This window comes from Syngnathoides biaculeatus, chromosome 10, assembly GCF_019802595.1.
Source record: "Syngnathoides biaculeatus isolate LvHL_M chromosome 10, ASM1980259v1, whole genome shotgun sequence".
Classification (NCBI taxonomy): Eukaryota; Metazoa; Chordata; class Actinopteri; order Syngnathiformes; family Syngnathidae; genus Syngnathoides; species Syngnathoides biaculeatus.
Window position 1 is genome coordinate 13,207,860 of NC_084649.1, and position 23,973 is coordinate 13,231,832.

The 23,973-nt window shown below is 43.0% G+C and overlaps 1 protein-coding gene across 1 annotated transcript in view; it reads left to right on the top strand.

The window, feature by feature from the left end:
* Positions 1-23,831, top strand: part of LOC133508139 (low-density lipoprotein receptor-related protein 1-like) — a 111,526-nt gene extending 87,695 nt beyond the window's left edge. Inside the window, exons 48-89 of the mRNA XM_061833931.1 lie at positions 747-860; positions 981-1,130; positions 1,306-1,428; positions 1,513-1,629; positions 2,003-2,131; positions 2,200-2,322; positions 2,413-2,553; positions 3,412-3,599; positions 3,695-3,878; positions 4,028-4,113; positions 4,205-4,324; positions 4,886-5,073; positions 5,815-6,020; positions 6,113-6,301; positions 6,388-6,536; positions 6,891-6,984; positions 7,069-7,185; positions 7,297-7,416; positions 7,575-7,697; positions 7,879-8,004; positions 8,129-8,245; positions 10,311-10,417; positions 10,501-10,633; positions 11,001-11,123; positions 11,221-11,343; positions 11,873-12,013; positions 12,102-12,239; positions 12,329-12,448; positions 12,860-13,128; positions 13,226-13,407; positions 13,484-13,590; positions 13,669-13,788; positions 14,448-14,624; positions 14,705-14,845; positions 15,893-16,066; positions 16,503-16,664; positions 16,757-16,940; positions 18,636-18,743; positions 18,848-18,921; positions 18,995-19,088; positions 20,675-20,819; positions 22,352-23,831. Coding sequence (XP_061689915.1) covers positions 747-860; positions 981-1,130; positions 1,306-1,428; positions 1,513-1,629; positions 2,003-2,131; positions 2,200-2,322; positions 2,413-2,553; positions 3,412-3,599; positions 3,695-3,878; positions 4,028-4,113; positions 4,205-4,324; positions 4,886-5,073; positions 5,815-6,020; positions 6,113-6,301; positions 6,388-6,536; positions 6,891-6,984; positions 7,069-7,185; positions 7,297-7,416; positions 7,575-7,697; positions 7,879-8,004; positions 8,129-8,245; positions 10,311-10,417; positions 10,501-10,633; positions 11,001-11,123; positions 11,221-11,343; positions 11,873-12,013; positions 12,102-12,239; positions 12,329-12,448; positions 12,860-13,128; positions 13,226-13,407; positions 13,484-13,590; positions 13,669-13,788; positions 14,448-14,624; positions 14,705-14,845; positions 15,893-16,066; positions 16,503-16,664; positions 16,757-16,940; positions 18,636-18,743; positions 18,848-18,921; positions 18,995-19,088; positions 20,675-20,819; positions 22,352-22,492 — 5,867 coding nt within the window. The 3' untranslated portion in view covers positions 22,493-23,831. The remainder of the gene's footprint in view (positions 1-746; positions 861-980; positions 1,131-1,305; positions 1,429-1,512; positions 1,630-2,002; positions 2,132-2,199; positions 2,323-2,412; positions 2,554-3,411; positions 3,600-3,694; positions 3,879-4,027; positions 4,114-4,204; positions 4,325-4,885; positions 5,074-5,814; positions 6,021-6,112; positions 6,302-6,387; positions 6,537-6,890; positions 6,985-7,068; positions 7,186-7,296; positions 7,417-7,574; positions 7,698-7,878; positions 8,005-8,128; positions 8,246-10,310; positions 10,418-10,500; positions 10,634-11,000; positions 11,124-11,220; positions 11,344-11,872; positions 12,014-12,101; positions 12,240-12,328; positions 12,449-12,859; positions 13,129-13,225; positions 13,408-13,483; positions 13,591-13,668; positions 13,789-14,447; positions 14,625-14,704; positions 14,846-15,892; positions 16,067-16,502; positions 16,665-16,756; positions 16,941-18,635; positions 18,744-18,847; positions 18,922-18,994; positions 19,089-20,674; positions 20,820-22,351) is intronic.
* Positions 23,832-23,973: the final 142 nt, after the last annotated feature.

Genomic DNA, 23,973 nt, shown 5'->3' on the forward strand with positions numbered 1-23,973 from the left:
AACATTTTATTGGTGGCTTGCGAGTCGTATTAAAAGTACGTGAACATACCTCAAGCAAGCCTTAAACAACTGTCCTCTCCTGTCCCGAGCATCAGTGACCAGCAACAAGTCTCCCCCCTCCATTCTCTTCTTAAAGTACAGTGTGCGCAATCCACTCGTGTTGTCATCTCCACAGTAACAAGTATATCACGTTGCATTTGACTTGACAAGATGGATGGATTGAAGACAAAACCAAGTCATTGTAAAAAATGGATTGAGGTGGTACTGGAATACAAGATTTTTTTGCATTAGTCTGACATAGTGCAATCGTGAAAGAGCAAATTTGTCCGGTCATTATGTGTCATCTTGTCTTGTCTTTGTCTCTCCAATGGAGCTGACCAGCCATTTTTTTATTTTTTTTTTTATTTAGTAACTTTAATTGGCTGTCAGATATTTACAGTTTTACGTCAAAAGACATATGAGAATGCTAAAAAATAAACTCGCTTTTGTATTTAAATACTATTGTACACTGGGCACCATGGCGACGTGAGGTAAATGACTTTTGCGCAGCTGATCAATAACATCATCGAACTATGACAATAAAGCCGATCAACCGATCAGCATAAAATGCTCATGATCGGTCGATACCGATCTCAGCGATCAAATTGGCATAAAGTCTAGTCCGGAGTCACATTCATAAATCATCCACTCTTGTATTGAAAATGGAAACATGTTGATTGTGCATAAACGTGATTGTGCTTGTCCAGCCACACTGTGCGCAGTGGAGCAGTTCCAGTGCAGGGACGGAAGCTGCATCACAAACTCCAGCAAGTGTGACCAAAAAGTGGACTGCGAGGATGCCAGTGATGAGATGAACTGCAGTAAGTTACCATTAAAAAGGCTGATGCCCGAAAATATAAGCAGATAAAGGGTGGCAGAGGCTCCCAAATGTTGTAAAGCAGTTGTTGCCTCTCTCTCTCTTTCTCTCTCTTCTTTTTAAGCTGCGACCGACTGTTCCAGTTATTTCCGCCTGGGAGTGAAGGGAGTGACATTTCAGAAGTGTGAGTTCACCACCCTCTGCTATGACCCCGCATGGCAATGTGACGGCGCTAACGACTGTGGAGACTTCTCCGATGAGAGAAATTGCCCAGGTGCTGATTTTCAAAAAATAGGACGGTCAATTTTTACTGGGGAATAAGAGGATGATGTCAAATGTCAGAATATTCAAAATGGAAAACTTGAAAAACACGGCAATGCAAACGACTTTTTTTCCTGTCTTTTATGAGATGAGCCTTTAATTAAATTGATCTGTGTGCGCACTTGCAGGGAGTGGAAAAACCAAGTGTCCGACACCTTTCTTTGCCTGTCCCAGTGGAAGGTGCATTCCCATGAGCTGGACTTGCGACAAAGAGGACGACTGTGAGAACGGTGCAGACGAGGCTCACTGCGGTAAGATGGCGTCCCCAAAGCTCAACACGCAGAACGACATCCCGCTGTTACGTCTGCGTCATATGCTGCCTCTGGACATTTCAGATAAATTCTGCTCAGCCACCCAGTTTGAATGCGGGAACCACCGCTGCATTCCGAACTCGTGGGTGTGTGACGGCTCCGACGACTGTGGAGACAGCAGTGACGAGGACAGTAAATGCAGTGAGTGAAAATTAAAGGCAGTGTTTTTTTTTTTTTGTTTTGTTTTGTTATTGCGCCAATTCTCATCTGAAATCATCTTAAGGCACACGTGTGGAGCAGGTCAAGAACAACGTTACTGACACATTGACACCAACTGAACCCTGCATGAGCAAGCGCTAGTATAGTGACAAGGAAAAACTGCCTTTGAGGAAGAAAATATGATAAAGAAGCAGTTTGTACTGTTATATCAATTGTTTTAGTAATCATTCTGTTATGGAGGGCAAGGAAAACCCTAAAATATGAATCCGATTATTAATCTACATATCTGCTGTATGTCATTGAGTGCATGATGAAGAGTTAAGTGGTTACTGGTTGTTGCCGCTTTCGTGAACAGAAGCCAAAACGTGCAGTCCTGAAGCGTTCCAGTGTCCCGGCTCCCACATGTGTATCCCACAGAGTTGGAAGTGTGACGGGGATAAAGACTGTCCCGACGGTGCTGACGAGAGCGTCAAAGCTGGCTGTGGTGAGTTCAGCGTAGTAGACAAGATAAAACGTCCTATTTCATTCACTGACTTTTATTTGTTGTCCCAGTCTTTAACAATACGTGCAGCAACAATGAGTTCATGTGCCAAAACCGACAGTGTATCCCCAAGCACTTTGTGTGTGACCATGACAACGACTGCAGCGACGGCTCAGATGAGTCGCAGGAGTGTGGTTAGTGGAGCCATTGTTTTTTTTTGTTTTTTTTTGTTTTTTTTTTAAACGAATGAGTGGGTGATTTTCTCCTTTTACCGCATGCTACAGAATACCCAACCTGCAGACCTAATGAGTTCCGCTGTTCCAATGGACGCTGCCTAATTCAGAGCTCATGGGAGTGCGATGGAGACTTTGATTGTCACGATCACTCAGACGAAGCCCCCAAGAATCCACGCTGCATGGGCCCAGGTTCTATATATTGTTCAGACACTATAATAAGTATAACCTGCACAAACAAATCCTAAACAAGGGTGGATTTGAAAATGATTAAGATAATGCTAGTTAGGAGTCTAGCGTCAAATATTGGCACTAAAAATAAATTCAAAATCCTGAATTTTTTTTTTTTTTTTTTAGCAGAATTATGCCAGTGTTTCATGTCTTCCTATCCTGCACACACACACACACAGCCCTCCCCCCTTTGGGGAATCTGTGCATGCTATGGTAGGATCTAAATGATTGGATTTTTGTTCAGTTGCTTTAATTACTTGGTTATATTCCTCAATTAATTTATGCTAATTGACATCATCTCCGGGCTCTCCGGTTTCCTCCCACATCCCAAAAACATTAATTGGACACTCTAAATTGCCCCGAGGTGTGATTGTGAGTGCGCCTGGTTGTCTGTCTCGATGTGCCTCTCGATTGGCTGACAACCAGTTCAGGGTGTACCCGGCCTTGGTTACTATTGTGTTGTAGAACGGCACTTTATTATCTTGACAAATGTTAATATTTTTTATAGGAGAAACTGCAGAAATCCGTCTAAGTGTACTGTAGTGAAGTTCTACACCGCGGCAAGATGTCCATTCATTCATCCATTTTATATCCTGCTAGTTTTCGGAACCTCTCGACTGTGGAGTAGACATGCTAACTACGACGCTGCAACAATAAACATACGTCCGTCTTCATTTCTGTACCGGTCCGAAGCAACATAATTTTTAAAGTCAAAATTATCCCTTTACAACTGTGCAAATCATTTGTAATGAGTGATGTGGTTCACATAAGCACCAAAATGTTTCCTTCATTCTTTCCTTTTTTTTTTGTTTGCAACAGAGAAAAAATGCAATGACACGGCCTACGCTTGCAATAATGGCAAGTGTATCAACGAGACGTTACTTTGTGACCACAAGGACGACTGCGGCGATGGCTCAGATGAGCTCAACTGCTTCATTAACGAGTGCCTGAACACCAAATTGAGTGGCTGCTCTCAGCTCTGTGAGGACCTGAAGATTGGCTTCAAGGTAAGTGGCTAAGCTAAGAGTGGGTTAAAGCAGCACGTGCAGTTGCAGTGCAGAGTGTACTGGGGCTTTACCTGCTCTATGATCGGCCCACGCAGTGTAGATGCCACCCTGGATTCCGGCTGAAAGATGACGGGAAGACGTGCGTGGACGTGGATGAGTGTACAAGCACCTATCCCTGCACGCAGCGCTGCATCAACACGCATGGCAGCTTCCACTGCCTGTGTGTTGAGGGTTTCCAACTCAGCCCAGAAAACCCCACTGTCTGCAAATCTACATCTGGTAAGAGACAGCCATCTGTCCAACCATCCATTCATATTTTTAGGAGCCCAACTTTACACTCCCAAAAGAAAAAGCATGCGAAGGAAAGAAGGCGACAGAATGGTTCTGAAAAATGTAGAATCACTGGAGATTTCCTCTTCTCCATGCAGATGAGGAACCCTTCCTAATCTTTGCCAACCGCTACTACCTACGCAAACTCAACTTGGACGGCTCTAACTACACCCTCCTCAAACAGGTGAGCTCTGCAGCTTCCAATGTAGTATCACATTCGGTGTCCCTCTGCTGGGGTTCACCACTGGTCCTAACCAATATCTGTGCATTGACAGGGGCTGAACAATGCTGTGGCTTTGGACTTTGACTATCGCCAGCAGATGATTTATTGGACCGATGTTACCACACAGGGCAGCATGATCCGACGCATGCACATCAATGGCAGTGATGTTCAGGTCAATGTGGCAATATTTTGACACTTTTTTTTTTTTGTCAAGATGTGCAGCAGAAAACAAAGACTTACCGTAATTCCCGGCCTACAGAGTGTATTTGCAATTTGGTACATACATACGGCGCAGCTGTGTAAAAGCCGCAAGTGCCCAGATTGAAAACCACATTCAAACATGAGATATTTACAAAGAAACACGGTACACTAGCGCAAGCGCTAACGGAGCCGGTTAAAATAAAACTTACCATTAAATATCACTGAGACACGCCATTAACACAGCAGCAACACGTTAGCACAGCGCTAACCCTAGCACAGCACTAACAGGTCCTGTAAAAGTCACTTCCTCAGTACACCGGTCTCATTTTTACCTTTTCTGCTTGAGTGACCCCTTTCGACGGTTAGAAAAAAAATGCACAAATTAGCTGCATCACCGCATAATCCACAGGGTTGAAAGCATGTGAAAAAAGTCGCGGCTTGTAAGCCGGAAATTACGGTATGTCGTATATAGGAAAATATCGTATTGTTCACTTTGAGGCATTCACAAAGTCTCATTTTTTTTAATTGATAGGTCCTCCATCGCACATCGCTCAGCAACCCAGACGGGCTTGCAGTGGACTGGGTGGGAGGAAATCTGTACTGGTGTGATAAAGGGCGGGACACTATCGAGGTGTCAAAGCTGAATGGCGCTTACCGGACAGTTCTGGTCAACAACGGCTTGAGAGAACCCAGGGCTGTGGCTGTGGATGTTCGATATGGGTAGGGGCATTTCTAAATGAAAAGTGAGGATAACCTGTAGAGAAGAGGGATGGATGGATTGATTTAACAGGATCTTGATCTAATTTCTAGTCATTGACGGAATTGTGGTACAATTGCCTGACTTTGGTGCAGGCAGCGTGGGTTCAGGCCGTCTTTTCCTGTTTACACTTGGTGTAGTTTCTAAACGGGCTAATCTTGACGCATCATTCCTTCTTTACTTTCACCAAAAATGAGGAAACAAAAGTAATCCATGACACAGTTGGTTTGGTTAAAGAAAACTGTTTACTCGAATTCAGACTGTAAAAATAAAATAAATAAAATTGTTTCCACATCGCATGGGCACAGGAAATCCAGGTCAATGAAGAAAAATACAAAGAAAATGAGGATTGCGGATGATGATGATGGATGTTAATGATGATGATGGTCAAGAAAAACTATATCGCCCAACCATCCATATTTCCACTGTGCGTCTTTGTCCATCAACCTTCGTTCTACTTCCGATACATTACGTCATCACAACGTATCAACTGTGTAGCAAACCTCAAATTGTCATTTGAAATACCACAGAATGCATATAATACACAATTTGTGAATACTCGATATTACATAATTAAAACTTAGCTGAAATTACTTCACTAATTATTCTGACTGAAAATATTTGAAGAACAAAAATTATATTTAGGCTCTTACACTTGGAGTTTTCTCTGTTCTGATCCAGTTATTCTTATTGTTGTTTGGTAGGTACTTGTACTGGTCAGACTGGGGAGACACCCCTCACATAGGGAGGATCGGGATGGACGGCACTAACAGGACGGTCATTGTGGAGGACAAGATCACCTGGCCCAACGGTCTTACCCTGGACTTTGTGAATGACCGCATCTACTGGGCTGACGCCCGCGAGGACTACATCGCCTTTGCCAGCTTGGATGGAACCAACAGACACACAGGCAAAGCACACACACACACACGACCATGTGGGCGTGGCCTCGTGTCTTTTGCTAACTAACAATGTGTGTCTCCTTCGATGCTCCACATGTAGTTCTGACCCAAGATATCCCCCACATCTTTGCAATGACTCTTTTTGAGGAGTACATCTACTGGACAGACTGGGAGACCAAGTCCATCAACAGAGCGCATAAGACTCTGGGAATCAACAAGACCTTGCTGATCAGCACCTTACACAGACCAATGGACGTCCATATATACCACCCGTACCGCCAGCCGGAAGGTATGACCGAGTGCTTTTTGAGTTGCTGTCATACTTGTACTTCATTTTCAATGGAATGTCTAATTTCTTGTCTCCTTCTTCTCCAGTGGCAGACCACCCATGCCAGACTGACAACGGTGGCTGCAGTAACCTGTGCCTACTCTCACCAGGGGGAGGCTACAAATGCGCCTGCCCCACCAACTTTTATCTTGCAGCAGATGGCAAACAGTGCTTGTCGAACTGCACTGCCAGTCAGGTGCGCTGCTTTCTAATGATGACTTTGCCGGAGGGTTGCATTATTTTGAAGCTTTCCATGGGAATGAAAAGGTAGATGTGGGGAAATTGTCTGGAAATGTACTAAATGACTTTGCTTACCCAACGTCAGCTGGGTGTTATAAAATAAATTGCATGAATGAGTGGATGATTAAAATACTATTTACAAAGTAAACTTCATTTTCCATTCTAAATTGTATGCAAATTAAATTGCCCCGTTTACCTTTCCGTGGAAAATTTCATGAATTGAATTCCCCCCCTCACCCCCACCCTTTCCAATTATCGTAAACCCCTTATCATGCCAATAAATGAGTCCTTCCCTTCTCTGATTCTTCAGTTTGTTTGTAAAAACGACAAGTGCATTCCATTTTGGTGGAAGTGTGACACTGAAGATGACTGCGGGGACCACTCAGATGAGCCCGCCGATTGCCGTGAGTGCCGAGTGCTTCATCGCTGCGATCGCTGTCATCCATGACTCTTGGGTCTAATAACACCGCTTGGTCTTTTCATTGTAGCCGAGTTTAAGTGCAGACCAGGTCAGTTCCAATGCGGCACAGGAATTTGTACAAATCCCGCCTACATCTGTGACGGAGACAATGACTGCCAAGACAATTCGGATGAAGCCAATTGTGGTATGTTTATAGACGCACAGACGAGTTCAGCTTATTATTATTATTTTATTTTTAATTCTACAAGTTGTAAGCTTTTTTTTTTTTTTTTTTTTTTTTAAACCTGCCCTCCAGATATCCACGTGTGCTTGCCCAGTCAGTTTAAATGCACCCACCCCAGTCGCTGCATCCCTGGCATCTTCCGCTGCAATGGACAGGACAATTGCGGCGAGGGAGAGGACGAAAAAGATTGTCGTAAGTTTTACCCGTACACTACTTACCGTATATGTATATGTGTACTGTACACGTTATCTTGCGATAACACAGATTTGTTGTGCAATGCCATGAATCCACAGCATGTATTTCCTCTCAGTACGTTAGATAAACTAATGATCCCTCTGTCCTCTGTGTAGCGGAGGTGACATGCGCCCCTAACCAGTTCCAGTGTGCCGTCACCAAGCGCTGTATTCCACGGGTGTGGGTGTGTGACCGGGACAATGACTGTGTGGATGGTTCTGATGAGCCTGCCAACTGCAGTAAGACCTTTCTGACCATATGAAACTTGTAGTTGAACTAATATGCCTCAATATGTTCTGTAACCACTTTAAAATTATGGCTGTCTACAGAGGACCGTAAGTTTCTGAATAACCCAGTTTACAAACTAAGCTTTCAAAGAAAATACCCTGGTTCCGAACGGTCTTGGCATGTGTTCTGCAGCTCAGATGACATGCGGTGTGGATGAGTTCCGCTGCAAGGATTCAGGCCGCTGCATCCCGGCACGCTGGAAGTGCGATGGAGAGGATGACTGTGGCGATGCTTCAGATGAACCCAAAGAGGAGTGTGGTAAGCAGACTCTTTGAGAAAAGGTTGATGTTTTTTTTATTTTTTTTTTAAATATATAATTAAAAAATATATACATATATTGAAAATCCTGTCCCTCCCCCATTTACGTCACATTGATGCTCAGACGAGCGAACATGTGAGCCGTATCAGTTCCGCTGTAAGAACAACCGCTGTGTGCCCGGACGCTGGCAATGCGACTATGACAACGATTGCGGCGATAACTCCGATGAAGACAAGTGTGGTAGGTTTCCAGTCCCACTCAGTATGTTACTCATTGAATGCAGCGTTTGGTACACCTCCACAATCTAACTTATTATGTAAGGTATCCTCACCTCTTAGGATGATGCTATCCAGTGTTTCACCACTTCAAACTACAACCCCAACAATAGAATCATTGTTGAACAAAACAATTGCAGTACAGATTCTGAAAAATACGTTGCGCCGGTTGCTATATTAAAGATTGAAATTAATTTGGGATGCCCGGAGCTCGGCTACTGCAATATAATTTATAATGTTTTGTTTTGTGTATAGATATCTTGACTGTCAGCAGTTCTGTCAATAAACATCACATTGTTCTTTAAAATAGTTTTTCTGACTAACTCCACGCAGAGATGATTTGGCCTGCATAACTTCCTCCATCCTGAGCTTGGTAGTATTAGATGGTGATGCAACCCATGTAAAATATTACATATCGTATACAGGTTGCATAGTAAAATGTTTGCGTAGCTATCTTAACACAACGATTACTAGTTTTAATATTTTCCCAAAACTTAATGTTTTCTCAGATACTGCAGTTATATGATGTCAATTGGTGCTCTTTGCATGAGTTGGAACCCCGATTTCTTCCTGGAATCTGGCATTTTTACATTTAATAGTTCATTAACAAAAAAAAACAATATTTTGCCCGTCGGTTGAGATTGTAATCCTTTAAGAGATTACTGTAATTTCTCAAAAATAATGCGTAAATTTTTCCAAAAATATTTCAGAAAGTTAATAGAGCACATTATGTTTAGGTATGGATGAAAAATAAAAAATACAATCACATTGTATAGCCATATACAGGTACTTAGGTACAAAAAAAAAAGGTGTACATCTACATTTTGATATGATATTCGATTTCTTATGTTACACATTTATATTTATTACGGTAATGTGCGCCCCCAACCTGAACTCTATGACCTCCTCGGGGAGGTTGTATTTTACGATCGTTAGGTTAGTGTGTTTGTTGCGACTGCACCAAAGATCAGAAACGACTGCCCGTGAGTTTGTTTTAACTTAAACCAGGACAAAAAATGTCGACTGCAACGGCTAGTTGTGCAGCTCTTCTGACAATTACAGGGACCAGGACAAGCGTGTCCTGTGGCCTGTCCCAAGATTATGTTACGGCTATATTCAGCACGCGCACAATGATTATTATTAACGATTGTTGTACAGACAGTTTTTTGAAAAACATTACAACTACAAACCTAACAAAATATAAATACAGATAATCCCCAATATTTTGAGCATATGGGTAGCGGCAAATTGGTGGTGCGCATTGTACATTGGTAGAAAGGTTTTCCTGTTTTTATAGGTCAATTTTGGGGGTGCGCATTATACTTCAGGACACATTATGCTCGAGAAATTACGGTATTCTGATCTTAAGGGTTTTAAAAAAAAAATTAGTAACAAGCGTTAAAACCTGTCTTTTGGGACAGAAAATAATATTCGCTTGACTTCATTCATGCAGTGTAGACCTGCACATCTGTTTTTTTTGTACCAGTACGTGTTGTACGGAATCACATTAGATTGCGCAGGTGTCCATACTGTATATGACTGTACATATGATTAGCAATGTGTCACATTTCACTGTGCTTTGCTGTTCGATTGACTAAGTGAGAAGATTCCACTATGAATCAGTCACTTTCACATCTCATGTCATCTCATGTCTATTTTGTATTTCACACTGGCCTGTTGCTGTGAGCCAGAGGTAGGTGTTTTCGTAGTTTCAGCTCCAGAAACTCAGCTACTTGGTCCTTGTCCTTTCTGCCCCCTTTCAATCCCTTTCAGCAGACCCCCCAAATCTTCTACCAAGTACCTTAGTATAGAGTATGCTGTCCCATCCCCACCTCCGCTCCCCTTGAGTCATTCCTGAAAAAAACAACTTTATAAACCTCTTTTGTTGATATGCGCCTGACTCGCAACAGACAGCAGCCTTTATTATTTGTTGCAGTGCTTTCTCTTCTTTATTTTCTGCTCTTACTCCCTTTTCTCCTCGTTTGACATACACCGCTCAGCCTCCTAAACCGAGAACTCTCCTCTCTCAGTTCCTCGTCACTGTTCGGAGAGCGAGTTTGCCTGCACAAATGGCCGCTGCATTGCCGGGCGCTGGAAGTGTGATGGTGACCACGACTGTGCTGACGGCTCAGATGAGGTTTTGCTCGGCGATTCCATCCTTTTAAAAACACTCTGAAACTGTCAACACCAGTGGAAAGGACTGTTTTTCTTTTGGTCTAGAATGGCTGCGACGTTAAGTGTGACAGTGACCAGTTTCAGTGCAAAAACGGCCATTGCATCCCCATCCGGTGGCGCTGTGATGCCGACCCCGACTGCATGGATGGCAGCGATGAGGAAAAATGTGACAGTGGTGGTGAGAAACACTTTTTATCTTCTCAATTTGTATCACAACCTTTATTGAGACAGGTGACTGTCCAGAAGATTTGTGTCAGACAATAAAGATGCTAATACCAAAGAAGCCAGAACACCGAAATACACGTTCTATATCCCTAGGCCTCAAGGTAGTGTAGAAAATTGACCCTCATCAGTGTTACTTGTACCTCAGAGAGAGTCAGTCAGGATTTTTCTGCAGAAATGTTCATCAGAAACTCCCTAACGTCTCAAGATACTGGCATGAAATTTGCAAAGTTTGCAACCGATAAGGTCGTTGGGGGCGGGAGTTACATAAGAAAGGTGCGATTGTGATACATGAAGACGTAATAAACCTCTTCCTATTTCAGTGGGTAGACACTGCCCCCTGGACGAGTTCCAGTGCAACAACACTTTGTGTAAACCGCTGGGCTGGAAGTGTGATGGCGAGGATGACTGCGGAGATAATTCCGACGAGAAGCCAGAGGAATGTGGTAAGAAGAACACATTGACAGTGTTCCAGTGGACTATTTGCAAACAGCCATTTCTCCTCCTGAGAGCTGCTCTCTCTTTTTTTTCTCTCTCCCCAAGTTACATTCCAGTGTCCGCCCACAAGACAATTCCGCTGCCATAATGACCGTGTGTGCCTGCCAATATCGAAGCGCTGCGACGGGATCAACAACTGCGGAGACAACAGTGATGAAATCAATTGCCGTGAGTTGTCCTGTAAAAGTGGACTGATTACCTTTGCTTAAAAGGTAATCAGAATACTAAAAATGGTACATTTTACAGTAGTATAAAAAGTTAATATGCTGTTTATCAAGTAATATGCAATTTGCTTTAAGCACATTTAACTTGCTGAAACAACTCTTCCTTAAGTATTCTTCAGTCCCTGAGCTTACTGTCCCACTTGCACAGGTCTCAAATAAGATGGAAAGCATGATTGGTGTGCAACTCTAAATTCGGCTGGAAAATCCCATTTCAAATTTTGCTTTAAAATCTGTGATAAGGTGGTGGTTCACTGTATAGTGTATCTCTCGCCCTATTATCTCACTCCATAGCGATCCCCCACCCATCCCCACTTGTATTTAGTTTTGACTCAGGGTAACACTTGACCTCTTAAGCTGTCGACGTCCTCATTTATAGATCAGTTAATTTCACAAGTAAAAGATGTTTAAACATTAGCCGTGGTCTTGTTTAAAAATGACTGTGGATGAACTTCTCTTCAACTGTGGTACTGCAGAGGTTCCTCCGTCCACTCCAGTCTGCCAAAAAGACGAGTTTCAGTGCTCCAATAGCCGCTGCATCAGCTCTGACCTGCGGTGCGACTTCTTCAACGACTGTGAGGATTACGGCTCTGATGAAATCAATTGCAATAAGAAAGGTGGGATGTGTTAAGAGTGGCAATGCAGTGTAAGTTTGGGTTTTGAGGTGCTCCACCTGGTTCTAAATGTGAGAATGTTGTCTTGTAGACACCATGTTGAACGACTGCCGCAACAACAGGACAGTGTGTGGCGATGGCGATGAAGCTCACTGTGTCGTTAACGGGACGAGCTCTTTCTGCTCCTGCAAGCCAGGATTCCAATCCTACGGGCGTAAAAGATGCGAAGGTACGCTCTTTGTCAGCTCTGCTCTCATTTGATGTTACGCGAACAATGTACATCACAACTTTTTTTTTGTGGCATTTTTTTTTCGACAGATAAAAACGAGTGCAGGGAGTTTGGAGTGTGTTCCCACATCTGTAACAACACAAAGGGCTCATACAAGTGCAGTTGCCACAAGTACTTTACCAAAATCAATGACACTTGCAAGGCTGACAGTGAGTGTCGTACTCGTATCCTTTTTTTTTTAGCATTATTTTCTGACAATATATGGGGAAACAATATGAAGACACGTGGCCAATTGTATGTAATTACAATACAATTACAACAACTACAATTCATTACAATGCTGTATGCAAGGAGTGAGCAGGATTCTTGAGAATGCTGCTACTGCAAATCGAAAAGAGATGCAATAAGATGAGACCTATGAGAATTTTGACGATGTAAAAAAACAATGTAATGGTGAATATTTATCAGGAATTTTTGTAACACTGTCTTGTATCATTTCCATTTACAAGATGCCCATTCGACAACGACAGAAAAATCACGTTAACTCTAAATTTATTTAATTTGGGGCAGGTTTCGCATTTCTTCTCAACCACAATATTATCTGTCCACTTGGTCCCCAGCTCAGAGACAAGTGCTCTACATCGCTGATGACAACGAGATCCGTAGCCTGGACCCCTCCATGCCAAACTGGCGCTATGAGCAAATCTTCCAAGGTGACGCCAACGTGCGCATCGATGCCATGGATGTGCACATTAAGACAAACCGCATTTATTGGACAAACTGGCACACTGGACGCGTATCCTCGTACGAGTTGCCTTCTTCCTCCTCCCCGTCACCTAACAACAACCGAAACCGACGGCAGACGGAATCACGGGTCACCAATGTGGAGGTGAAGACATACAGTCAGCAAACTACAGTAGTGACCGAAAAGGCTAGCACTTCCTTTTCTTGTGGTTGTAAACGGAACTTTGTGTGTATGTGTTTAGATCCCTGATCTGAAGATGCCGCGAGGCATTGCCGTGGACTGGGTGGCAGGCAACCTGTATTGGACCGACTCCGGTCGGGACGTCATTGAGGTGGCTCAGCTAAGCGGAGGCCACCACCGTAAAACTCTCATTTCAGGCATGATCGATGAGCCTCATGCCATCGTGGTGGACCCGCCGAGAGGGTACGTAGGTGAAGGGAAAGCTTACTTATGTTCTAAACGTGCGAACCTCAGTTCAATCCAAACTATGCAAATGTAGGAAAATGTACTGGGCAGACTGGGGGAACCACCCCAAGATTGAGACAGCTGCCATGGACGGTACCATGAGAGAGACCCTGGTGGAAGAAAACATTCAGTGGCCAACTGGTAGAACATACAGTACATCTGCGAATGCATCGGCAAAATAAAACGCAGCTTGAGTAACGTAATCGTGTTTTTGCGCAGGCCTCGCGGTGGATTACTTCAATCAGCGGCTGTACTGGGCCGACGCCAAGCTGTCATTAATCGGCAGCGTCAGGCTGAATGGCAGTGATGCAGTGGTGGCTGTGAACAGCATCAAGAATAGTTGAGTGGTACTTTTTTACTTCTGTTTCTCAAGGCAATCTATGTACATTTGTATGAATGAATATTGAACTTTTTTCCATGAACACTTAAATGCACCTGTCAAATGCAAGGTATTTATGTCACCATTTTTGGTCGTCAGTATTCTCCATCATTTCAAATTCATTTTACTGTTAAAAAAGAAATATACTACAATTGAAATGGAGAGTCAACTGCATGTATGGAATAAAATGCTGAGCTAATTACACATTTACTCTTTTTGATGGCCAGAGTCATAAGAGCCCTGTGAGGGTAACCATAACTATATGGTTTCATTGGATTGTGCAAACAATAATGTCTGTTCCCCAGAAGGAACTACCTAAACTGAAATCTTACTTTGTTCATTTTTTTTCCAATCATCACCAGAAGTGTTATGAGCCAATATTTAATATCCCCTGATGAAAATTTTAGCATGTCTCTATAGAAAAAGAGCAAAGGTTATGTTGATAAGGGAATACTGACTGAAAATGAAATTGACACTTTCTTACCCTTACATCTTCCCATAAAAATTAACACATTACTTTCTTTTTCTACTATTTTGTCCTCAGCGTATGCACTCCATTGTATCTTTGAGTTCATTTTCTGCCTTTAAGGCTTTCATCATAGTGTACTTCTTTCCACAGAGCTCCATCAACCCTTCAGTATCGACATATTTGAAGACTACATCTACGGCATCACCTACATCCACAACCACGTCTTCCGTGTAAATAAGTTCGGCAAGGGCGACGTGGAGAACCTGACGACAAGAATGAACCACGCTACAGATTTGGTTTTGTACCACCGCAACAAGCAACCGGAGAGTGAGTTGGCCGTAAAACGACAGCAGTAATAAAAGAAGAAGGACGTTCGGTGTTATTGGATGCTCTCTTGTCTTTGCTAGTGAATAATCCCTGCGACAGAAAGAAATGCGAATGGCTGTGCCTGCTGAGTCCCAGTGGTCCGGTCTGTACCTGTCCCAACGGACACACGCTGGACAACGGCACGTGCGTGAAGCAGCCCACTCCCACGCTGGCTCCCATCTGTGAGTGAACTGACAGACACGCAAAGGCGCTCACATTCCAAATTCAGAACTTCCAACTGCTGTCAGTTCAACTTGTTTTTAGATGATGTTTCTAAATAATATTGCCGTAACCAGTAGAGTGTTGGCCTCACAGTTCTGAGGTTCCGGGTTCAATCCCGGGCCCGCCTGTGTGGAGTTTGCATGCTCTTTCCGTGCCTGTGTGAGTTTCCTCTGGGCTCTCCGGCTTCCTCCCACATTCCAAAAACATGCAACATTAATTGGACACTCTAAATTTCCCCTAGGTGTGATTGTGAGTGCGGTTGTTTGTCTCAATGTGCCCTGCGATTGGCTGGCAACCAATTCAGGGTGGACCCCGCCTCCTGCCCGTTGACAGCTGGGATAGGCTCCAGCACTCAACTGTGACCCTCGTGAGGATAAGCGGCAAAGAAAATGGATGGATGGATAGTTTCAGGAATAAAACATCTAGGCTTACTGCAGTATTGTATTGTAAATATTTCTGGTGGTAGTTAGTCAAAAACCACGAACCACTGACAAGAATTACATGGTGGTATTACTCAAAGTTAATGTCCATCTCAGCATTATTTAGATTTTGTTCACATTTTGTTTTTATTTATAAAAATAATATAAACCCAGCACATCAGTTTTTAAAAATTCATATTCATCTTATACTGTAAATATTTCTAGCAACAGTGTATTAATGGGGTTTTAATGGTGCTTTTTGAACTATTTAAAGGTTTCAATCAAGTAAATGTAGCAAAGTAGCCTCCAGCGAATACAATCAATCACCTCTGAATCAAATTTTTCGCCTGCAGTGATTGAGTGGGCGAGCTTGTAATGGAGTACCACACAGACTGTGTGACATGGAAAGTTATTCTAAGGGAAAATGGTTTTTGTGTTTTAGTCACTACTCGCGAATTTTAACAGAAAGTAACAAAATGTGAGAATTGGGGAAAAAAACAATTCTGGGGTTGTCTGAACAGTTGCTCAATCTTATCGAATGTGCTGGTTTGCCACCAATGAACGTAATGCAACTATAATTGCCCACAGCGCCTCCGAGTGGCCCCTGCCTGGTCCAGTGTCTGAACGGTGGCAGTTGTTTCCTCAACGCCTACAAGCAGCCCAAGTGTCGCTGCCAGCCCAACTACGGAGGCGATCGATGTGAGATCGACCAGTGCAGAGACTACTGCAAGAACGGAGGAACGTGCACACCCTCACCAACAGGTAGGAAGTAGAAACTAATCAAATGGTCAGTGATGAATGGACCGTGGTCCACCACATTAGGGACAGAACTAACTTACTCTGTGCAGCACCTGTTATGTATGATAACATATCTGTTTATAAATTCCCTGCCCTGTGACTGACTGGCGACCAGTTCAGGATGTAGTTCGCCTTTCACCTGAAGTTATCTGGGATAGGCCCCAGCACACCCCCAACCCTTGTAAGGATAAGCGGCTTGGAAAATGGATGGATAGATTGTCAATTCATTTCATATTGCTTGGGCCTCTGGACTTGTTAACTTGACTTTAAAGTTCTCTTTGTTACTTTTTTTGTTTTGTTTTTAAGAACATGAAATGTTTTATTTTTTTTAATTGATCCAAGATTGACACAGGAATTCCTTCAAATGTGTTGATTGCTTATTCCTTGCAAATGTCAACAGGCTCTCCGACCTGCCGATGCCTGCCAGGTTTTACGGGCCCCAACTGTAACCTGCACACATGTAGAAATTACTGCATGAATGGAGGCAACTGCACGGTCAGTGCTGGCAACCAACCCTCTTGCAACTGTCCTCATGAATTCCTGGGTGACCAGTGCCAGTATAGTGAGTGTTACAGTCCGATATCATAAACAGAGATACTGTATTGTTTAGCGAGCAGCACACTTGCATCACCTGCGTTGTGCGTTTGTGTGCAGGAAGCTGTGAGGGCCACTGCCTGAACAGAGGCACGTGCCTACAGAGCGCGAGCGGCTCCAAACTGTGCCGCTGCTTGCCTCAGTTCACCGGCAGCGTATGTGAAATCGACAAGTGTCACTATTGTCGCAACGGAGAGTGTATCCCCAAGGACAGGTTTACATCCACCGGCGAATTCACCTGCCGGTAAAAGCTCTCATGCTCACAAAGTGATACAAAGGAAGAATTGTCTGGCACATTCACACTTACTTGACAATCTAGCCAGGAGGAATTCTCTTAAAAAAAAAAAAAAAAAAAAAAAAAGAGCAACATGTGCTTTGTCATTGTCTGCCTTCAGTAGGTACACTATTTGTGTAGGTCAGGTGTGAGAAAACAACAGCCTGCGCTCACATTGGCAAATATTGACTAATTTGTATTTTTACATACATTTTGGTTTAATTCTAAATTGTACTTTACTCCAATTGGGTGTGGTATTTTATGGGTGCCATGGGCCACAGTGTGTGCCAGAAAATATCCCTTACAAGTGTTAACCTGTGAAATCCTACTCTTTTGACAAGGGAACATTTTTAGAATCTTTATTTTTTTTTTAGCTTTACTGAGTTTGTACAAAATGTAACCAGTTTGCCACTTGAGTTTTTTCTGCGCTGCTCTAGCCTATACTCTTAACCATAATTGTTTGGTTTTCTGTTACTGTTCACCGTTTTAGCACCACCAGGTTCCCAGCGTCTCCCTCGCCATTTTTGCTACATTTGTGGGAAAATCTCGCTGGCTTATTATTCTCATCATAACCGTCATATTTGCATTTAGAATTACTTCAACAATATACTAAGAAAGTATTACATTAGCAGTCACTCACATTTGAAAAATGTACAAGTGTGGTCAGTCATGCTCGCAGGTAAAGTTGCGGATATGATTAGGGATGGAATCTCAAGACCTTAAATTAACTTACTGGATTAATATAACATAACTGTAAATTAAAAATAAATTACATACGTAACCAAAATGGAAAACAAAAATTTCAAACTCAGAAGTGATCATTTCCAATTTCAACTGATACCAGTAGAACATGATATAAAACGGTATTCAACATTTTTCACGAATAAAAATTCTTGATATGACAAACCATCTGAAGAAAAGTTAAATGCACTGGCCTGTCAAGGAATTAACACAAACGGTGTATACCTGCAATATTTTGAAAATGCTGAAAGTTTAGTTCAACATAACCGGCGGTAGTGGCAAAAAGCTAGCGATACATTAGAACAAACATTCCTGCTGGCAGTCGTGATGTGTTGTTGGGGGAGGAGGGATTCACGCGCGCATCGCCGCCACTCCCATAAATAGGAGGCCGGCTTGCTAGAACCCGCCTTTTATGTGCGTGCGCTCGACATATTGGCCACACCTGAATCAAGCGGTGAGGTGGATGATAGTGTAACGGTTTTTTTTTGTTGTGGGTTTTTTTTTTTTGGCACGATCAACCAAAACTGCCTCGCGATTGACGCAATGACCACCCCTGGTGTAACTGAATTTCCTTTGACAATGGCTCATTATGTTGATGACTTTCGACATAATGCGTTCGCAGTACGTGAAGCAGCTCGGAACATGCGCGTTTGGCATCACTTCCGTACATGCTCAGTACGGTTAACCTGCATTTCCTGTTTCCGGGTGAATACCGATTGTTTTGGAGTAGGCTTGTTTAGTTAACAACGTTTATGAAATAAACACGTAAATTAATGTCAAAACTACACAAAATAAGTTACGTCTTTCAATATCTATTTTTTGTACTGTTAACAAATTTGACACGTGTGATTTTTCGTGCTCGACTGTACAGATTTCAGTCAAATGTGAGTGACTGGATTAGTCACACCTTCGTGTCCTCAACAGATGCGCGAACGGAAGAATCCAGCCTAGCTGCTACACATGCGATACAAACGAATACTGTGCAAACGGCCAGTGCTCCGTTAATCCTCTCACACACCTTCCAGAGTGCAGGTGAGCAAACTTGAGTGTGCTCATCAAGTCTGGATGTTCAAAGCACTGAATCGCCCCGTACGTGCGTATACTGTATTTATTGTACCTACTGTGTTGATCTTCAGGTGTTCTCCTGGATGGGTGGGGCATCGCTGTGAGTCAGCCACCAGTAGTGAGGGTGGCAGCAGCTCAGGAGGACGTAAGTGGACGGGTGGACACATGACCTTTGAACCTGTGACTGTATGCGTCATCAACGCCGCTTGTGTGTGTAGGCACAGCCTCCATCGTGATCCCTGTGGTGCTCCTGCTCTTGCTGGTTCTGCTGGCCGGAGGAGCGCTGTTCTGGTACAAGAGGAGGATGAGAGGGTGAGTCGCAGCGAAACACGTCACGTTCGAGAGAGGCCTCCTCTTTTTCTCCCTCATCCATTTCCCACTTCCTTTCCCCTACACTGTAACGGCATCTCCTCTGCTCCTCAGGTCTAGCCGGCCCAGCAAAACCGGCTCCAAACGCTTGCGGTAACAGTTGCGGGGCGGGGGTGGCTCCACTTTTGCCTCCATTACCCCATCCAAGTCTTTCTACCTTGCCTCTTCCCCATAAGTCTCAGTTGCTGTGCCGTGTGTGTGGTCCTGTGATATGTGTCGCATCATTCGAGGCCTTCAGTGTCTCTCCTGTTTAATCTGCCTCTTCAGGAGCTGTAGGACAGATCTGCACAGAACAGATCTGTTTTGTGTGTACTGTAATCTTGTAAATGTCTTTCATGCTGTTGTATTGTATTGCGCCGTAGGGATGGGCATTTGGAAAGTGGCCGCAAAATGTACACTTCAACAGTTCCCTCGCAGAATATGACGAACTGCCTTGTCGCAGAAGAAAAAATGGTAGACCGGGAAATCTGTCCAGCACGTGTATGGTACTGAAGTCACATTGATGCAGATGTATTGGAACCTTTACTCCATACACTTGCTGCCAGCCTACAGTGCGGAGGATGTGGAGAATATTCACGACGAGCTTTTCTCTGATCCGTATGCCACGATTAGGCCGAGAAGTATTTGGACAAAAACAGAACAATTTGTGATTGAAGTGCAGGCTTTCAGTTTTTCAGAGATTTCACAGTTATATAACATTTACAATTGCGAAATGACATGCATTTGTATGAGCCCAAAGGAATTTGGACAAAGTGACATCACTGTAAATAAAGAAGAGCCTTTTTTTTTTTTTTTTTTTTTAACCACGTGGATGAAAATTGCACATGCGCCATTTCCAAGTTTGCTCCCTGGAGATGCTTTCAGATGTTCAACAAAGGCAAATAATATTGATCAAAATATTGAAAAGGTGTCTTTCTTTGTCTAAATACCTTGGAGAAGCAGAAATTAGAGCTCCTCTCAATCAAAATTCCGAACTGCTAATTGCCTTCTTGTTATGAAACTTTTTTTATATTGAAGCTGAAAGTTTACACTTAATTGCTTGTTGATTGTGTTAGTTTCGTGCTATTGTGAAGCCAGAATCATAAATGAAAATCTCCAAATACTTCTGGACCTAATTGTATTCCAAATTGTTCCAACAGCAGACTATGCTCTCTTCCTATCAGCGTTTGCAGCAAATGATTTGGGCCCGAATGAACAATTTCTGCATTGCCTCCATCCCTTATGACAAATTTTAGCTCGGCCAAGATTAAACATGCTCATCCTTACCACATTTCTGTTCTGATTTAATTGGTAGCAACTGTGTCCAAGCATTGATCTAGGATCGATTGTGGTTCATTTTGTGCGATGAGATCCGGATCAGTTCTGGGTTGAATAGAATACTGGGTCCGTGTCCGTGCCTGTGTTGTGGCTTTTGCTCCTCCTCAGTCTGGTTGGACGTGACACCATGAACCGCCTCTCTTCATTGTGTGGATGTGCGCGGGCGTTGTTACGCGGTCGAGCTTATATCTGGACCTCCACGTGTCGTGCAGAGCGAAGGGCTTCCAGCACCAAAGGATGACCAACGGCGCCATGAATGTTGAGATCGGAAACCCTGCCTACAAGATCTACGAGGGTGAACCTGATGACGACGCAGGGGAGCTGCTAGACGCAGACTTCACCCTGGATCCAGACAAGGTAGAAATCCACTCTGTCACTTTCAAGTGTTTGAGACCGAGTCCTGGCGCAAATAGCGAAAATCGGCGAGTAATGAACCTTTCCGATGGCGATCTTGAGCTCCGCCACCTTAGCCATGTTCCACACGCTACCAAAATGGCGAGTGAACAGAACAGGTTTGAAGTCGATTCTCTATCGCGTATTCCAGATAATATTGCAGTATGTGACTTGTCCAAGAGAGTTCTAGAGAGAGGTCTGAACTATTTCACGCAAGGATATGTACGGGATATGTAATTAAGATTTTCGAAGGAGCAGAATGCAATCTCAGAGTTACAGCGAAATGTTGGCAATTGGCGATCGTTGAAAAAAAGTTTAACGCCTCAAAAACTTCATATTGAAATCCAACAGGATAAAATAGTGGAATGCTACTGCACATGTAAAGCAGGGTGAGTACTTTTTACTTGGAAAGTTCACCAGGAATATCATTGTTGTCTTTATAAGTGAGTGGGTGTATTCATTTGACTTGGCTCGTAATTGAACACAGTGCTCTGTCTTAAAAGTCGGATGTGATACAAATGGGCAAATAGACATTTCTCTTGCGTGACATGGCGCATTTACGTATCCCTAACCTGACTCATCGCCATAAAACATTACACTGTTTATTCAGCAGGTCAGTGATACACTAACAAAATGAAAGTTGTTCTCCTGCAATGTATAAAGCACTGATAATAATGAAATCAAACTCAGAGAAGGTACTTCTCCCTCACTTACCTTCGAACCTACAGCCTTGCGTTTGTTGATATTGTCCACACTTAGTTGTACGTGCGCTCTTCCCCAATCCTTAAACCATCGTAGACACTTCGTCAACTGTGTTTTAGGCTTTGGAAAATTAATCCACCTAGTGGGATATCTTTCATCAGAATTGCACGTTTCCCCAAGCGCATCTGAGGACCTTTTTCTTCGTAACATTAACTTTTCCAAGCGAACGCTACTGACAACCAGTGTTTCTTGTGGGACAACATGGCGGCAGGGGTGTGTCAAGCCAGGGGTTAAGACAATGCAGCTATCTGATTGGCTATTATTATATGAATGATTGACAGGTCGGAAAGGTCCATTGGCGCACCCTTAACAGGGTATATGATTGCTGAAACATGTAGACAGAGCAAGATGGCGGCAAAGCACTCATTTTGTATCATTAAAGCTCCTCAACTCCTTTCAACATAAAATAGTGACACCAAGATAGCACCGAGGCAATTGTGGTTGTGGTTTGCTATTTGCGCATTTAGCTAAACGTGGCTATCTGCAACTATTTGCTGAAAAACTCACTTAATTGCATTTTCCATGCTTGTTTTACAATGCTCAGGGATGCCACAAGATGGCTTTAAGTTTAAGAAGTTTAGCCTGGGTTGTTCATGGAGATAATAGTGAATCCATGGTTTCTAAATCAAGGACCTATATATGTATTTTTCCTTTTTTTTTTTTCAACTCTACTGCCCGTAAATGGCAGCAATACTTGTGATTGTAATGTTTTGTTGCACTTTGACTCCTCCCAGCCGACCAACTTCACAAACCCAGTGTATGCCACACTGTACATGGGCGCCCACAACAGTCGCAACTCGCTGGCCAGCACGGACGAGAAGAAGGAGCTGCTGTCTCGCGGAGAGGAGGAGCCGCTCGTGGACCCGCTGGCGTAGGACCCTCCCCCCCAGCCCCCGTCGCGCTGTTCCAAACCCACCCCATCTTCTTGCCTTTTACTGGAGAAAAAAAAAACAACAACACAACACGTGGGGACAAATTGGAAAAAAAAAAGCTAAAAATAGTAGGAGAGAAAAATGACAAAAAAAGTATGAACACTGTATAAATGTACAAAAATTAAGGACTACTTTTGTATGTGATTGCAGTATTATATTTTGTTCTTTTGAGATTCCTCTGGTCAAAAAACAAATACCATTTTTTATGAGAGATTTTTCATTTACACGTGTCCCTTAACCCTTTTACCCAAATAGCCACTACCTCTGTGCAAAATGAAATGGAAAATTAGAAGTCGTTATTATCATAGCAATTTTACTTTTTATTATCATGATTTGTATAGTGAGCGAGAGAGAGAGAGAGAAAAAATTGTTCCATTTCACCAGTGCCAACAGTTTGTTTGTGTGGACTTTTTAGAGGGGAAAGGCAAAACTCACTCGTTGTCTCAATTTGTAAGGGTTTTGTCTCGCTGGGAATCTTTGCAAGATGATGTTTGTGTACAGCGGCAGATGCTCTTGCGTTGTCTTCCTGTTTTGTAGGTTTTATACAGCAAGATGTGAAGCTGACGCGGGCTTTTCATGACAGTTGGAGGTTCTGGGCTTGTTTTTAAAGTGTGTAGTAGTGTACGTCGGGAGATGAGATGAAACATTCCAGGTGGGTGTTGTGAATGTGTTGAAGCCAACAAACGTGGTGAGCTGATGAACCCGGGAGGGGTGAGGGTGGGGGGGGGGACCAAAGCACACCCAGGTGGCATCATGTGACTTACAGGGTCTTCCTTGAGTTGAAAGTGAGAAAAGCTTCACTTGAGGTCCTTTCAGATGAAGCAAAGATCCTACTGGACCTTTTCTAAAATGTCAGTCATGAGTAACTTTGATCTTTAGTGGACCCTTTGGTACCGACTCCGTCTTTAAGTGCATTAAGGTCATTTGGTATTTGTGTTGTTGTTGAGCTGTGTCTAACCTCTTGTGTCTAACTGGTGTGCCCCGCCGCTGCTAGTGCTACCACTCTTGTCCTTACGCTCAAAATGCTGCTTCTGTCAGAAATGTGTCAGCCATATCTTAGTGCATGTAACACCGATCGATCTTCAATATCTGAAATTATTCAGCGACAATGTTTTATTTTTGCATAGCAGTAGCTGTTAGCAAGTGTTATTTTACTCTGTTGTATATGTTTTGTATTTTGATTGAGAGATAAGTACAATCATTTTATTCCCCCGAGCAGCAGTTGTGCTAAATTCATTCATTTTCTGAATGTTGTTAATTTTCTTTTTTTTTTTTTTTTTTTTTTAAATAAATGACACATAGCTTTTTATAGTACACAATGCATGGAAGCTCAGACTTACTTCTGGAAAGAGATTGTTTAGTTTTGCTGGAGTACTTTACAATAAAATAACAGATATTGTTATAAATAAATTGAAAATTGTACA